The 16,937-nt window shown below is 33.8% G+C and overlaps 1 protein-coding gene across 1 annotated transcript; it reads right to left on the bottom strand.

Moving 5' to 3' along the window:
• Positions 1–7,334: 7,334 nt before the first annotated feature.
• Positions 7,335–14,049, bottom strand: LOC133181468 (G-protein coupled receptor GRL101-like). Its single transcript, XM_061315963.1, has 4 exons — positions 12,492–14,049; positions 8,120–8,256; positions 7,875–7,946; positions 7,335–7,452 (listed from the first exon to the last, which is right to left on the bottom strand). The coding sequence occupies exons 1-4, from the start codon at positions 14,047–14,049 to the stop codon at positions 7,405–7,407; spliced, it is 1,815 nt and encodes a 604-aa protein (XP_061171947.1). The 3' UTR covers positions 7,335–7,404.
• Positions 14,050–16,937: the final 2,888 nt, after the last annotated feature.

The raw sequence follows: 16,937 nt of genomic DNA, 5'->3' as shown, positions 1-16,937 counted from the left end.
ATTTTAAGAAAAGACGACACGCTTTTTTACTGTATTTAGAACTTCCTTCATATTTTCTCTTGGTAGACAGAAGATCTGCTTTCATAATCCCATGAGTATTGTTAAAATAATCTAGAACACACCCTCTAAGACATAATAAATGTAACAATACAGAACTAGATTAATGAGGTAAAAACACTCTAGCTGAGACATCCCTAGCCTCCATTAGATACTGTAAACATCTCTGTATGCTATGCTTGTTTATGTTGAACGGTTTTAGAGACACATTAATGTTTCATAATTGTATGCAATTTCCACAATGTCTCCTACTTATAATGCTGTTTTAGATTTTTATCTAGCCAACTGTGGATGGTAATTATTTTTCTCTTTTGCAATTTCATGGAAATAGGTTCTAAGGGGCCTTGGCTTGTAGCAAAACGATTTTTGATAATCATTTTCTGTATGATATATCCTTTCGATTTACAAGTTTATTTCCACGTAATGGCAAGTTCAAGTTACAAATGTTAAAAAACACAGATTCAAAAACATGTACTTTAAATAACTTTATCGTATTTAAAATACTAGTTTCTATGAGTATCGATATAACGTTTAGAAAGATACACGATTGTTTATATTGAGTAGATATTTAATTTTCCTACATTATATACAACACCGTTGTAACTAGCACTAGAATTTTTTAATGCAGAATTTATCTTATCTTATCCATTTATCAGTGCTATTCATTTCATGTATTTTATCTTTATTTAAGATTTTACCATTGTTTATTCAAATTCAGTATTATCTAAAGTTTTTTTTTTTAAATATTTATTCAAGATAGTAAAACAGCCTGAATGTATTGAAAATTTGGAAAGAGATATACATTTACTGGAAAAGTAATCTTAAAGAAACAAATACACCGTCTATTTAAAGCTACTCTTTCTCGTTTATTTTTTTTTCGTTCGTGCGTGCAATAACCGAAGAGTATACATTACCATTTGACAATATTTCATCATCATACGATCGGTAGAAAGAAAAGGGTCTTGCGTATTTCATATTTTAAAAAGATATATATATATATCATCTCTAGTTTTCTCTCCACATACAGTCTTGTAATATTTTTAAAATAACTTAAGGGTAAGTCAGCATAATGTAATTTCAAATAGTACAGTGCATTCTTCCTTTCATCTATTTCGGGTACGTATCAAAAGAAACAAATTAAAATAAACCTTTTTTTTTGTTTCTAGAATTAAGCTCTCTCTCTCTCTCTCTGACAAATAACCTCAATTCTTCGCCTGACCACGGATATCATTACTGATAATAAACAGAGACAACATTTAAACTCAACTTTTCCAAAACGTTTGCATTTCGTATTTTTCAAAGATGGAGTACACAAATTCTACATACGTTACTGACATTTACATATATTTCTTACTTTTCTTGTAGACGTGTACAATCTTATTAGCATCTACATTTTTATAGAGTTGAGGTAGCTTATTAATGTTATTCAAGCTATTGGAGATAAATAAAATCGTTCATCCTTGCCCTTTTGACAAATTTAAAGCGTTTCGAGTCACAACTGAACTGCGCGGTATATAAGAAAAAATATCGTTGCATTTCACGGTATTCCTTTCAATGTAAAATCACTGATCCAGCAAAACATGTTTTTGCTCTTAATTGTCAGCTTTCGAATTTAAAAATGCGTACCGCAATGGAAACCTTACAAAAATTATTGGAGCATATGAAAGAGTCAAAACTGATAGGTGTTAATGTCAGCTCAGGAGCAGGTGAAAAATCTACCGCCATTGTGATGAATTTTCAATATATGGGTTACACAATGAAGAACGCTTTTCTTTTGAAAACTGTAGATACATGTATATGCATTTAATTTCAAACTGTTTATTGATTGGTTGAATGATTGCTGTTTTACGTCCATGGCGAGATTTTTTCATCCATATGAAACGTCACCATGTACCGGTGAAGGGCTTCAAATTTAGACCTTTACTCGGCACTTAGGGCCATTGAGCAATGAGGGATCTTTATCGTGCCAACGCCTACCGTGGCACAGGACCAAGACTGTAGAGATCTGTTATTTCTAAAATTATAATAAATACCTAGCATTTCTTAACTACCTTCCAGGATCTTTCTGGCAAGCTCGGAAAAGCAATTTCGGAAATGCTTTCCAGGCTTGCCAGAGAGGGCCGAGAAAATGCGATTGTTATAAAACATTTGGGTACCACACTGAAATATTTTAAACAAGGTATTACAGTAAATTACAGAATGTTTTTGCTTTTGTTTTGTTTAGTTGTTTCCGACGGTCCGAAACCTAGGTTGAATTAAATAAAAGAAACATAATATCTTATGAATAAAACTTGTCTATGAAAATGAAGATTTACAAATTTTCGAGATTTGTAGAAAAACAGTCTCAAGAGAAATAACCCCTACAGTATCCTATTTGTACTTTTTGTAGATTTGCAACAAACATTAAAATGTTTACAGATGTTTAATTCCGCTTTTTAATAGCTCAAACTGAATCTGGACTTTTTTGTTGATTAAATTAAATTCTTGAAAAATTAATTGCATCGACAAAAAATATATATAGAAATGCATGTACATACATGTACATGTACCAAGTCAATAAATTTCAGATCTAAAGATTTCAAACAATAAGATAACATATCAGTATCTACACTCCCTTGGATTTGATTTTTATAATCTGCGTACATTAAGGACGGATTCTGGTTTCTGACTAGATGAAATATTCAAAGTATATTTGCTTATATGCTTTATATATTTAGATGTAAGAGATTCAAAAGATCATATTTTTCTTTTCTCATCATAATTGTACAAATTTAAATAGAAATGCTAAACTGAGTTTGAAATTAAGAAGGGGGACTATATTTTTGGCGGAATGGCGGCGTATGAAAATGTCTTCTTTTCTGCCTCTCAAAATTATTATAGAACAATGAATTTAGTTATAATTTTTACACAATCAAAGACTTGAAGAAATTTTTAAATGTAAGTTAAATTAATAATAAGGGACTAAAGTTTTAAAATATGTCAAATAAATATGATTTTCCAAACAAACTACAATTATGTTAGCTTTTAAAAGCTTCCAATCTAAGTACAGATTTGAGCCAAAAATCTGTAAAAAGTGTTTTTTCTCTCTTAGTAAACGATCAAAACTTTTAGTTTTTATATCATTTTGTATCTTTACATGTATGTGACATCTCTACTATATGTGAAAATAAGAAAAAATTAAATATAGAAAAGCATATAAAAATAACTATAATATCCTTAAATTTTTTGAAAAATAGAGAAAATTCAGATTATCCAATATCCATTTTAGTTAAATTATTTATGTCAATTTGATAATATCATCTTATAGACCCTATACGGTAATATCTCTATGCAAAAAGAAAAACATTTAATCTATTGAAATAGAAGTAGGCATCGCATGATTGGCAAAAGTAATTTTTTATTCTTAATGTCTAGGGAAAAGGTAATGACCTTGACCTGACCTTGCCTCTAATTTAAAACGGTCAAATTTAATCTAACTGATACCAACACTTAGTAATATTGTCTTCTTGATTCTGTAAAAAATTCATTGATTTTTAAATACTAGAAATATGAGAAGAATCCCTCCTTAATGGCATGTTTTATTATATCAAAGGAGATGTGTTGCAAAATAAACACACATCAAGAAAAAAATAAAAATGTAGACATTACCATTATTTACAATGAAAAGTAAGGGAAAAGTAAGGAAAAAATCAAATCAAATAACATTTTGAGATAACAAACTCAAAATGTGTTGACAATATAATCATGCTTCATAATAAATGTCTATGGAAAGGTTCCGCCCATCTCTACATACTGTAATAAAATGAAAACGAATTATAACATATATGTAGCCTAAAGTCATTGACCGTAACGAAATCAACAATAGATCAATCAATATCTATGGAGCGTATACAGTAAGCAAGAGAAGTGCTAAACGTTTCCGTCATCAAAGAACGACATAGTTCCGATATATACTTCATTACACAAGAGTACCATTGACTTTCTCAAATGTCAGAACCAAATATGAATATCTAAGACATGCCACTGTTTGGTCATTTATTACTTAGCCCACGGGCTGACTAGTTAAGCTGGGAGGAAACTGTAAGTGCGCTTGCGTAGATTTGAATTCTGGGGAAAATAGTTAGACGAGTCGTTCTAAAGAAATTCATACTCACTTACCAGAGGGCGCGCTTCTTCGTGCAAACTCTCTGGTCAATGATAGATTGATTAGACGGCCTCTATTTATAGATTAGTCTGTTCTCCGTCGTTCTCGACGACAAAGTAAATTGCAAACATTTTTAACTAGGAAAGTTGTCTTGAAGTGTTTGAGGCAAAAATGCTTCAATGCTGCTCTACAACGCAAAGTAAATGGCCAGTACACTTTATAGCTAGAGCAAAACAAGAAACTAATACCCCCCCCCCCCCCCGTACGAAACTCACTTGCGATGATGGTCTTACCATATATTATGAATGAGTTTAAAATACATCTTAATGTACAATTCTAAAATCTTTTACAGTTTTACTTTTCAATCAATTTCAGGACCTTTCTCATTTCTTCTACAATACATGCAGCGTGCTTTTTTATGAAATTAAAACCAGCACAGATTATAATGTCTTCTTCCTTTTGCTGATTCTTTACTTAGAATCTTACGGCAGTGAAGCCCATTCATTTACGGGTACTGGCCTACACTCTTGTCATTGTATCAAAGGAAATTCTTGTTCATCACAAAGCATGGAATAATATGCTACTGGCTGACTTTTTAAGCTTTTTAAAAAGCTAATATTGTAACGTACATTATTTTGTAATATTAAATGAAAGGAGGAAAACAGACTGGATGGACAGGGGATGTCCCATTTACCAGGTGGTGGGAGTTTGATTATAATTGGACTAGTCCTCTTATGGGATAACCGGGAAACAAAATAGTAAAAATAATCAGCAAATCCATTGCTTTAGTGTTGCCTGCCTAAATACAATGTGTTATTTAAAAAATGAGATAAAATTTGCAGTTAATAAAAAAAACTGAAGCTTAAGAATCAGATTAAAAGAACAATATTTATTTCCATAGAAGTTATCACACCCATTCAATAGAACAATCCAAGAAAAAGGCGTGCAGATAATTTACTTGTGACATTTGGCGCGAAATGATTGTCTCACCCCTTTCGTAGAAGACAAATGGTTAGAAACGCAGAAAAAATGTTCCACGGACATGTCCGTATAAAGAATCGCAAAGAATAAACAGGTGCATGCCAAAAAAAAAAAAAAAAAAAAAAAAAAAAAAACAACTAAAAAACTGAAGGAAGTAAACACATCATTATTTTACAGCAGCAATATGATTCTTTCTTCTGCAAACCGTATTTGTTAAAATGCAGGCAACAAATTCCGATGTCTATCAGCTTGCACAAAAGCTAGCATACGAAGTATGATCGCTTAGTTTCGGACCATGGAAAAATTGATCCTTATACATGTACTGCCTGACGCACGTGGCGTCAGCTAGGCAACAAGCTTTTTGTAATGATTGAGCCAACCTTCCTCTATTCTAACATTTTGGTACTATTTTTAATGTTGGAATTCGCCTCTATTCGACCTTACAACAAAAAGTGAGGGGAGGGGGTCACCAGCATCTAAATGAAAATTCACATATTTAAACTATAACAAAAAAAGACTATACTCAGAATAAAGTGCCTCCCGACCCCCCGTGTTCTACTGGCCTATAATTTAGGGAAAATTCTGGGGAGTGGGTTGGTTTCTTAACAGTAGAGGAAAGGGGGGTACCTATTGGTGTGCCGCTTAGACATTGCACCCAATTCCTACTCAGTTTCTAATCTTCATATCATTAGATTTTAATAACCCTTCCTTTAAAAAAAATGTTATACTTTTCTTATTTTGCATCTTTTAGACTCTTAGTCTCTCTCTCTCTCGCCTTTTGAAACTCATGCTCCATTGTCAAACCTTGATCACGTGAGCTGGACATGAAAAGGATTTCGTCACACTGAGATTGAGAGTCTAACTGTCAATATCAGTGATTTGCATTTGCTTATGCAAAGGCGCTCATTGCTTTCATTCATAGCAACAGATACAGAAATAGACTACTTTGAATTGAGGCAAGTTTATTGATGTAGAAGTAATCAATTTGTGACTCGATGCATTTTTGTAAACTTAAAACGGCGATTACTTGAACATTCCACCTCCTAATTTAACCCTTTATAGTCGTCTTTACAGACCAATAAACTCGTTTGTTTTGAATTTTCTGCCATCCGACAAAAAAATTCAAAACAAGCGAGTTTATTGGTCTGTAGAGACAACTATAAAGTGTCAGGAGGTGGATAAAATATACAGGTTGGTTAAAGAATATCTCTGGAATTAGGGAGTGAAAGGCAGTTGATTGACCAATGCTGGAAAGTGGAAAAATTCTCCCTAACCGTGCACAGAAGATCTTGCGCCGTACATTGCACCATATTTGCATTACGGGATCTGTAGCGTTATGGTCAAAGACTTATATATATATAAAACCATGACGCTACAGTTCTGCAGCTACATGCTTCAATGACGAAGACGCAACAGTACGATAGCGAGATGACGATGATGCAAAAGTACCATAGAACGATGGGGCGATAGGAAGCATCGCTTCATCGTCATTGCACCATCGTGTTATCGCCATCCTATTATCGCGTCATAGTGCTATCGCTCCATCGTGCCATCCCCCATTACATCATCGTTATCGCGCTATCGCAGCATTGCATCATCGTTATCGCACCACCGTTATCGCGACCAAATCCTCGATGGCGCGATAGTCCAATCCAGCGTCTAAAACCTTCTGTTTATTTCCTGATACAAAGTAGAAAAAAAAATTAGGTCTGATTAAGGGAAACTAGAATTTTGCCTATTTTCTGAAAACATTAATGCACTTTAACTGTTTAAAGTATCTATACGAAAGCTAGCTAAGCCTGAATCGAGGGTCAATCCAACGTTGCTCTCTTTGACAATTCCATTGTCGTAGTTCAGCATACAACGTGTCCAAAGGGTTATAATTAATATTCAAAATGAATAAGAAAATTGCTCTTTTTGGTCAACCACTAATTTTAGAGTTAAAGAGAGTATTCATTATTTTTTTTTTTGGTTCTTTTTTAATAGTACTAGTAGAATGTCAGTTGATGTGAAATAAAATATAGATAAAACAAATATCACTTTGTTAATTAAATGGAGATGCAAACAAGACACGAGTACGTAACAGATAGAATAGCAAAGAGAGTTTATAAGTAATAAAAACTTATAACCACTCCAATTCCGATTTAACGTTGACGTTAAATGAAATGCGTTTCAGACTACTAATCATCATGCTTTTCACGTGTACGTCATTTTTTCACTGTCTAGCTTTCTTTGAAAATCTCTGCATCTTTTTCAGCTCCATGATTTACCTGTTAAAACAAATGAATCGGTGATGCTAATATAGCATTTTAAAAAATTTAAAACAGAGATAATACTTTATACAATACAAATTTGATGTAATTTCATAACCGATTTTCTTGCAATATATAAAGAAAATCCAACTGAACAAAAAAAAATGCAACCCAAAAATAAATAAATAAAAAAATTAAAAAAAAAACAAACAAACAAAAAAACCAAACATCCCCCATTCATCAACGCTTTTATACAACCTTATCGATATCATTTAAGTCCGAATTAAGACACAGTTTTTAATTTTAATACAGTGGGGAAAACTAATTCCTAATCACCAAAATTTTCTGTCAATGTAATTGCGTACATAAGGTTGAAATTAGTGTAAAGAAAATTTTCCATTTATAAATAAATTCTCGGCAGAAATTAATATCAGGTGTACCTCAGCTTTTTCTTCCAGTGTGAATTCATCTTGTGTTTTCCAATTCTGACATTTCTCTGATTTCAATCGCATCTAGAAAAGCAAAAATAGGTCTTTATCACAATGAAAGATTGAACGGCAAGAAAAAAAAAACGGATTGAATGACTCGAAATACTTAATATTTATTTGTCAATAAATAAAACATACACACAAACAAAAGCAAAAGAAATCATACTTCTGTTCTTCTTCCTTAAAAATAATAATACCTTATTTCTTCCTAATCTTATTATGGCAGAAAATGTGTAGATTAGGGGATTCAGTGCCGAATTTATAGGTAAAACCACCACCACCACCCAGGCATAGACCTTTGAGGTGACATCAACACCTAGGAACGTCAGCAGGCCTGAAACACGGGGGATATAATTTTAACAGCTTCTTAAAAAAATATTTTAAAAAAATCATCCTGAGAAAAACTGAAATAAACTATCATGTACAACCAGCCTTTAAAGAAAAACTGAAAGTACAAAATATTATATTTACATTCCAAATGTATTCCTCCTGTAAAGTGTGAGGAAAGCTACGGCATTCAAAACACCATAACATGGACAGGGGGTCAAAAGGTTAAAGTATGCGTTTTATTTTGACGTCACAAACGTTGAACGCCGTGGAAGTGCAACGTCATAAGCGAAAATCAAAATTCAGGCTTACATTGAACAGAAGCTGTTGCAACGGCTCTTCCATTAATTGTAACTTACCGAAATATAATACAGGGATTTTGAAATATAAATCACATTTTCATAACGCAATGAAAGAAAAAATTGAGCAAGCTCACATATCCCACGCTCCCCTAAAACTCGACAATGCAACACGTAATGAATGACACAGTGCATTTTAAATACACAGTATAATTCAAAAAAGGGGCATTACTTGCAGCAAAAAATCATCACATCAAAACTTCTTGCATATAAGGACATTCAAATCTTTGTATGTTACAAATTTAATTGGGCTGAAATAATGGAATCAAAATTTCTTAGTAATATACATATCTATACATTATGTCTGAAATACCTACAAAGTTTCAGGAAATTCAGTGCAGGAGTTATGCTGACAAACTGTTATTTAAATTCCTCAGTGATTTCGATTTGTTAACGAGTGTAAGTCAATGTCCAACACATGACAATTTACACATTCAAATAATTAATGGAAACAAAATTATGATGTAGTCACAAGAATTTGTTTATATACTGTACTTATGCAATTATTTAAGGCAAAGCGTCAATTTGAGGGAGAGGGGGGATGAGAACCATCCAAGATTGTGTGTGTGTGTGAGGGTGTGTGTGTGTGTATTAAATCATTAATAGTTTGATCTCAAAATCAATAGGGGTCTTTTAAGGTCATAAAATATTTCACATAAAATTTCATTACAAAAGCTGATATCAGTGGATTTCCTTATACCTAGCTAGAAAGTTTCTTCAATAATAGGAAAACTTTTAGGGCAAAAATAATGGAATCGGAATTTCCTGGTAATATGCACATCTACACACAGTGTGCTAAATATCTGCAAAGTTTGACCAAATTCTGTGCAGTGGTTAAAGAGGAGTTGCGCTGACAACTGTTCATCTCTATATTCAAGATATGGCCAAAAATCTAAGTTGAAAAGTGCCGAAATTCCCAGAAAAAATAAAGGAATCGGAATTTCCTGGTAATATGTACATCTACACACTGTGTACTAAATATCTGCAAAGTTTGACCAAATTCTGTGCAGCGGTTAAAGAGGAGTTGCGCTGACAAACTGTTCATCTCTATATTCAAGATTTGGCAAAAAATCTAAGATTAAAAGTGCCGAAATTCCCAGAAAAAATAAAGAAATCGGAATTTCCTAGTAATATGCACATCTACACATTGTGTCCTAAATATCTACAACATTTGATCAAATTCTGTGCAGCGGTTTATGAGGAGTTGCGCTGACAAAAAAAAAAAACACACCAAAAAACAAAACAGGACTGACTGGCTGACGGACTGGTCAAAAGTATTATACCCCCACAACCACTCTCTACCATCGGCTCATACATTCACCTCTGTGTTGGCTCACGTATATCACAGTGATAAGCACAAGAAATAGTGCAGTTTTTTAAAATTCATTATAATTTATGTCTGAGCTAATGATAGTCTTTAAAGATAGATATTTACTAAATAGATCTAAAACTATTGGTTAAATTTGAAATAATCCTTGAAATGTTATGTTTTTTACGTTATGTCAAAAATCTTGACGCGAGCCCATTGCAGAGGTGTCTGAGAGAGGAACGAACGACAACTCTGCATAGGAGATTACCCCACAACTTGTACCGTGGGGTATAATAACGTGCGTTACACAATTTGTTTGCACAAACCGTTGCAGCTATGAGACTACATCTCTCAAAAAATAATGATTCATTGCTTAAGCAATACGTAGCTGCTGTCTTCTTTTCTTAACGTCAGACACATACCAATCCCTCCTAACGAATACAAACCAATCACTCCTAACAGTTATTTACCAATCAATCTTAAAAGATACATACCAATCACTCTAACAGATACATACCAATCACTCTAACAGATACATACCAATCACTCCTAACAGATACATACCGATCACTCCTTATAGATACATACCAATCACTCTAACAGATAAATACTAATCACTCCTAACAGATACATACTAATCACTCTAACAGATACATACCAATCACTCCTTACAGATACATATCAATCTCTCCTAACTGATACATACCAATCACTCCTAATAGATACATACCAATCACTCCTAATAGATACATAACACTCACTCCTAACAGATACATACCAATCACTCTAACAGATACATATCAATCACTCTAATAGACACATACCAATCACTCCTTACAGATACATACCAATCACTCTAACAGATACATACCAATCACTCCTAACAGATACATACCAATCACTCCTAACAGATACATACCATTCTTTCCTAACAGATACATACCACTCACTCCTAATAGAGACATACTAATCACTCTTACAGATACATACCAATCACTCTAACAGACACATAACAATCACTCCTAATAAATACATACTATTCTTTCCTAACAGATACATACCAATCACTCTAACAGATATATTATAAAATATATACCGTGACAAACGGTATACGTGGCAAAAAAGTCCCCTCCATTTTCAGATCCTAGCTGGAACACTGATATACCAATCACTCTAACAGATACATACCAATCACTCCTAACAGATACATACCAATCACTCCTAACAGATACATACCAATCACTCCTTATAGATACATACAAATCACTCTAACAGATACACACCAATCACTACTTACAGATACATAGCCATCACTCCTAACAGATACATACCAATAACTCTTTATAGATTCATACCAATCACTCCTAACAGATACAAACCAATCACTCCTAACAGATACATACCAATCATTCCTAACAGATACATACCAATTACTCCTTACAGATACATACCAATTACTCCTTACTGATACATACCAATTACTCCTTACTGATACATACCAATTACTCCTAACAGATACATACCAATTACTCCTTACAGATACATACCAATCATTCTTCACAGATATATACCAATCACTCCTAACAGAGACATATCAGTCCATCCTAACAGATACATACCAAACACTCTTTACTGATACATACCAATCTCTCCTAACAGATTCATACCAATCATTCCTAACAGATACACACAAGCCATTCCTAACAGATACATACCACTCACTCCTAACAGATACATACCAATCACATCTAACAGATATATACCAATCACATCTAACAAATACATACCACTCACTCCTAACAGATACATACCAATCACATCTAACAGATACATACCAATCTCTCCTAACAGATACATACCACTCACTCCTAACAGATACATACCAATCACTCCTAAGAGATACATACCCAATCACTCCTAACAGAAACATACCAATCACTCTTACAGATACATACCAATCACTCCTAACAGATACGTACCAATCACTCCTAACAGTTACATACCAATCACTCTAACAGATACATATCAATCACTTCTCACAGATACATACCAATCACTCCTAACAGATACATACCAACCACTCCTAACAGATACATACCAATCACTCTAACAGATACATAACAATCGCTCTAACAGATACATACCAATCACTTCTCACAGATACATACCAATCACTCCTAACTGATACATACCAATCACTCATAACAGATACATACCAATCACTCCTAACAGATACATACCAATCTCTCCTAACAGATACATACCAATCCCTCCTAACAGATACATACCAATCACTCTTTACTGATACATACCAATCTCTCCTAACAGATACATAACAATCACTCTAACAGATACATACCAATCACTCCTTACAGATACATACCAATCACATCTAACAGATACACACCAATCACTCCTAACAGATACATACCGATCACTCCTAACAGATACATACCAATCACATCTAACAGAAACATACAAATCACTCCTAACAGATACATACCAATCACTCTGACAGATACACACGAATCACTCCTAACAGATACATACCAATAACTTTTTATAGATACATACCAATCACTCCTATTGGTATCCAACAAAACATGTCTGTCACTGCTACTGCAATCAAAGTCTTAGCCAATGCAATCTCCCGTCGTTTTTCAGTGCTCTTGTTGATTTGCAGATGTTTTCCGGCGTTTACCACGTCACTAAATATTACTATTTGTCCTACTAATATTGCTACGAAGATCAAGAAGTTGGCCCCAACAAAGACTGCCATAGAGTACTCCCAAGCCGTTTTACGCTGAACAGAAAGAGGTAAAGAGATACAAATACCAGAGCCCGAATAATAGTCATCGAAGTAATCAGTTCCAAATAAAGGCAGTGAAGCAAGAAGGATAGCAGTGAACCACACAAAGATGGAAAGAAGGTTTGGTCTTAACTTTTTCCCCTTAATGTTTGAAAATGGAAATCTTATGATGTAAATTCTATCAATTGTGATCAAAAGGACAAACAGAGCAGATGCTTCGCTAGAGAGAGTGGCTATAACACCGGCCAAAGTGCAGAGTGGACTATGTCTCCACCACTTATCTGCATATCCATAACGGCCAGTGAACGTCACGTTAGCCCCCGCAATTATGTAGACATACACACCCATCAGAAAGTCTGCCACACCCAAATTAATGGAATAAATGACAAATGATGAGACGGGGGACCTCCTCAGAACATACAACCTATAAAAAGTAGCAAGAGAGTTTCCCAACACCGCCAAAAGTGCTATGTACCAGATAAGGATACCGAGAAATGGTGTGTCAATTAAGTTCTCGCATGAGGAAACTCGGTTTATTGGAGCCAAACACTGAACCTTACCCCTAACTTTAGGTTGGGCACAACATAACGTAAAGTAATCCACTGACAGGAACTGAATACTAACGAGACCATCAAACAATCCCTCTACCACATTCAAGTTGTTGTTTTGAAGGTCAAGGAATTGCAAACTAGAAAGACGCAAGAAATGATTTCTGTTTAAGGAATGTAAATGATTATTTGATAATTCCAATTGAAGAAGTTTAGGCATTTTTGAAAACGCGTGTTCGTCAATAAATGCGATGAAATTTTTATTTAGCTTAAGATAGAGAAGATTAGGTAAATGTGCAAGATCGTTTCTTCCTATCTTACCAATTTTATTATAGGAAAGGTCTAGGTATTGTAGGCGAGCCTCGGATTGCCTTGTATCAACAAATACATTAACTGATTCAAATTCATTATATTGTAGGTGTAAAATTTGCGTGAAAAACAGAATGCTACAATTCCTTAACTTGTTTTGACGAAGATCGAAAGTGATTGTTTCGACATAAAAATTTGGTAGTTCGGTTAAATTGCAGAAACTGAAGTTAACAACCAGGTGATGAAATCTTTTGATGAGATTCGGAAAACCCTTACTCTCTATTATATTTGCTTTGCTTCCCAAAAGCTTTCTAATCTGAAATGATGACGTCGAATTCAGCGAGCTATTTCGAACATACAATTCAAAATAATGATTAAATCTCTGAGAAAATTTTATGGTTGCTATTGAGCTATTCACAATATTTAATAAGCGCAAATAGTTTTTTTCATCATCAATGAATGCCATTTTAGTAATTTCACAGTTTTCAACTTTAAGTTCCCGCAAATTGACATTTTTATCAATATGTAAGAAACCGATACTGGAAGAGGTAATTATAATTTTTCTTAAATTCAAGTGCTGTCCTCTGAAATTTAATTGTTCTTGCTGTAAATCATTCAGTGTGAGGGATATGGCGTAAGTCGGTATATTTATTGCAGAAGAGCAATTTAGCATCAAACCTTTACAAGAACAATTTACAGGACAGAAAAGATAGCATTTGCCCGAAATATCTACTGCACATATCTGTCCATTCTCACACAAACGCCAGTCTGGTATAAAACGGTCCCTTTCCTCTGAATTTCTAGTGTTGTCAACGATACTCTCTGATGACGTGAATACATTGCCAAAAGTACTTGTTAGATTTGATCTACATTGATTATTCATAACGCCCAAATCTGAAAAATAAACGAATATCTTATTCTCTTAATAGAGTTGCACAAGCGTATTAATGCAACAATGAAAAGTTAATTTTCGTAGGTCTCTTTTTTAATTTTTTTTTCTTCTTGCAAAAGATGACAGTAATTTTAGAAACGTAATAAGCTGACATTACAACAGTTCCTTTCCTGGATATGATACTTTGCATGATAAAGAAATTCCTGTATTCATCAACAGAGGGCTTTATATGACATCACTAAAACCAAGCAATTTTAAGCACATGATACGTACATAATACACTTCAGAGTTGCATAATATGTAATTATTTATGATAGACTAGATGAAATCCCGCGCAAGCGCAGGGAATTGAATTTTTACCACTACTGACAGAACAATTTCAATAACATACAATGTATATATTATAGTTCTTACTGACAGTTAGTTACAGGCTTATAGCAGGAAGAAATACTTTGTTCAAAATCTGCGGTTAGTTTCGGAGCAGCAGTAGATATACGCCTCCTTTTCCTTTTTTTGTAAAAACTTGAAAAATAACAGCTTCATTAATTGACGTTTATTTTGACACCTGTTAGACTATGTTATAGATAATGTACTTCTGGTGCTCATATTCCATTTCCATCAAGGATAAAAGAAGCGAATATGCACATTTTACTGATAAAGTCGGCACATTTATGTAAAAATTAGCTTCTAACACCTACATGTATGTTTAGACATAGTGTTTGATACAAAAGACTGTATTCAGAAAAAAAACCAACCAACAAACAAACAAACAAAAACAAAACAAAACAAACAATTTGAAAAAAAAGAAGAAAACCCATGAAATGTATTGGTTAAAGGACTAATTTTTAACAACTTAAGTTATATTTGAACAATACCATATTCATTAATTAGATTTTTTTTCTTTTCCTGTAAGCAAGATCATCACAAAATGCCAATTGTACTTCGGGTTCGTTGCCATGATGCTCTTAGTGGCGAATATGCACATTTTACTGATAAATATATTAGCGCAACTTTCGATATAAAAATATATTCAAAACTTGTAGTGTTATCAATTGTTGCTTTACCATTATTTCCATTCCCATTCACACCAAAGCTTTTTTATGATCGCCTCGTTTTTCCTTTTAACATCGAGCTTGATGCCATATGATGTTCTAGAAATTTCCGTCAAAATTAAGATGAGTTACGAAAACGATTTGCACATGTTGCGTTTTAATCGGTTATCACAACTTCTTTCTTTTATATCACTTAAATTAAGTTTTGATTTAATAATTCAGTTTTATGAAATAAATAAATAAACGATTGCTTGTTGTCCGTTTCATTAAAATTTGCCAGTGACATAGATCCGCCAAACGGAACCACCACCTTACTCTCTTTTTTGCTATTTCAGGGCTGTTTATCGAAAATGAAAGTAGACTTAATTAAATTTACCATAATTACTATGCCAGTGAAATCTAAATATAGTTTACGGACATCACCTCATACCTTGTGTATTCTTAGAGGAGTAAGTATGAACTCTAGTGCTGGCGTTTCGGAGTTTATTTGCAAAATTTATCTATACTACTATATTAAAATAATAGACTCGAATTTTTGGCCTTTAATACCGATAAATCGGAAGAGTACCATCTTTTATTTGATATATTTTAAACATCATTGGTACTTGAAGATTACCAATTTGTTTTTATTTTTTCTCAATTAAGCTTCGCTAATTAATAATCAACGAAAATTCCTCAAAAAATTCCGGAAATCATCTGGATTTTTTGGATTTTACAATCTTGCGCGTGCGCATTACATTCACGCTAAATCACGGTGTTCAAATCAATCTCCCTTGCAGAGTTGTCGTTCGTTTCTCTCTTATACACGAATGTATGAGCCCGTTGGTCGAGAGTGTGTTCAAATCAGAGAAGACAAAAGTATATACTAAGTAGATATATATTTGTTATTGTATAATTTCTCTAATAAGAAATCATTAATGTATATGAACAGAATATATAGCAAATTTCCAATGAAAATTTACACGTATTTGTCATAGGCGTCGGAACCGGGGGGGGGGGGAGGGGCTAGGGGGGCTTAGCCCCCCCCCACTTTTTTTTGCAAAGATAGGCATAATATAGGCATTGAAAAGTGGGGCTTACCTTTTTTCGTTGGTTTGGTCCCCCCCCCGCCCCACTTTCAAATAGCCACCCCACTTTCAATTTGCTTCTGACGTCTATATGTTTGTATTATCGTAATCGTTTCTGAGTTTATATCCATACAAATGTGATATTGTGGCCACGTGGGTAATCATTCGCCATCTCGGAGACACATTTATTATATGTTATTTATATCTCTGGCCATCTTAACGGAGGCAAAAAGCTCATGATCGTAGGAGCAACATTAATGTAACTACCCCGATTTATTTTATCCCTCCTTTCTTTTATGCTTTTTTGAGGGGAACTGAAGGGGGGGGGGGTGTTACAACTCCA

This window comes from Saccostrea echinata, unplaced genomic scaffold (genome assembly GCF_033153115.1).
Source record: "Saccostrea echinata isolate AGI-Se365-2 ecotype Australia unplaced genomic scaffold, CSIRO_AGI_Sech_v1 ptg000001l, whole genome shotgun sequence".
Classification (NCBI taxonomy): domain Eukaryota; kingdom Metazoa; phylum Mollusca; class Bivalvia; order Ostreida; family Ostreidae; genus Saccostrea; species Saccostrea echinata.
Note: the sequence above shows the minus strand (reverse complement) of the source record. Positions and strands in the feature narration are given on the sequence as shown.

Excerpts from the sequence above, each read along its gene's own strand:
- LOC133181468 (XM_061315963.1), bottom strand. The coding sequence starts at position 14,049 with ATGGCATTCATTGATGATGAAAAAAACTATTTGCGCTTATTAAATATT. Across the intron at positions 7,947-8,119 it reads TAAGATTAGGAAGAAATAAG|ATGCGATTGAAATCAGAGAA; the intron begins GTATTATTATTT and ends TTGCTTTTCTAG. Across the intron at positions 7,453-7,874 it reads CACTGGAAGAAAAAGCTGAG|GTAAATCATGGAGCTGAAAA; the intron begins GTACACCTGATA and ends TTGTTTTAACAG.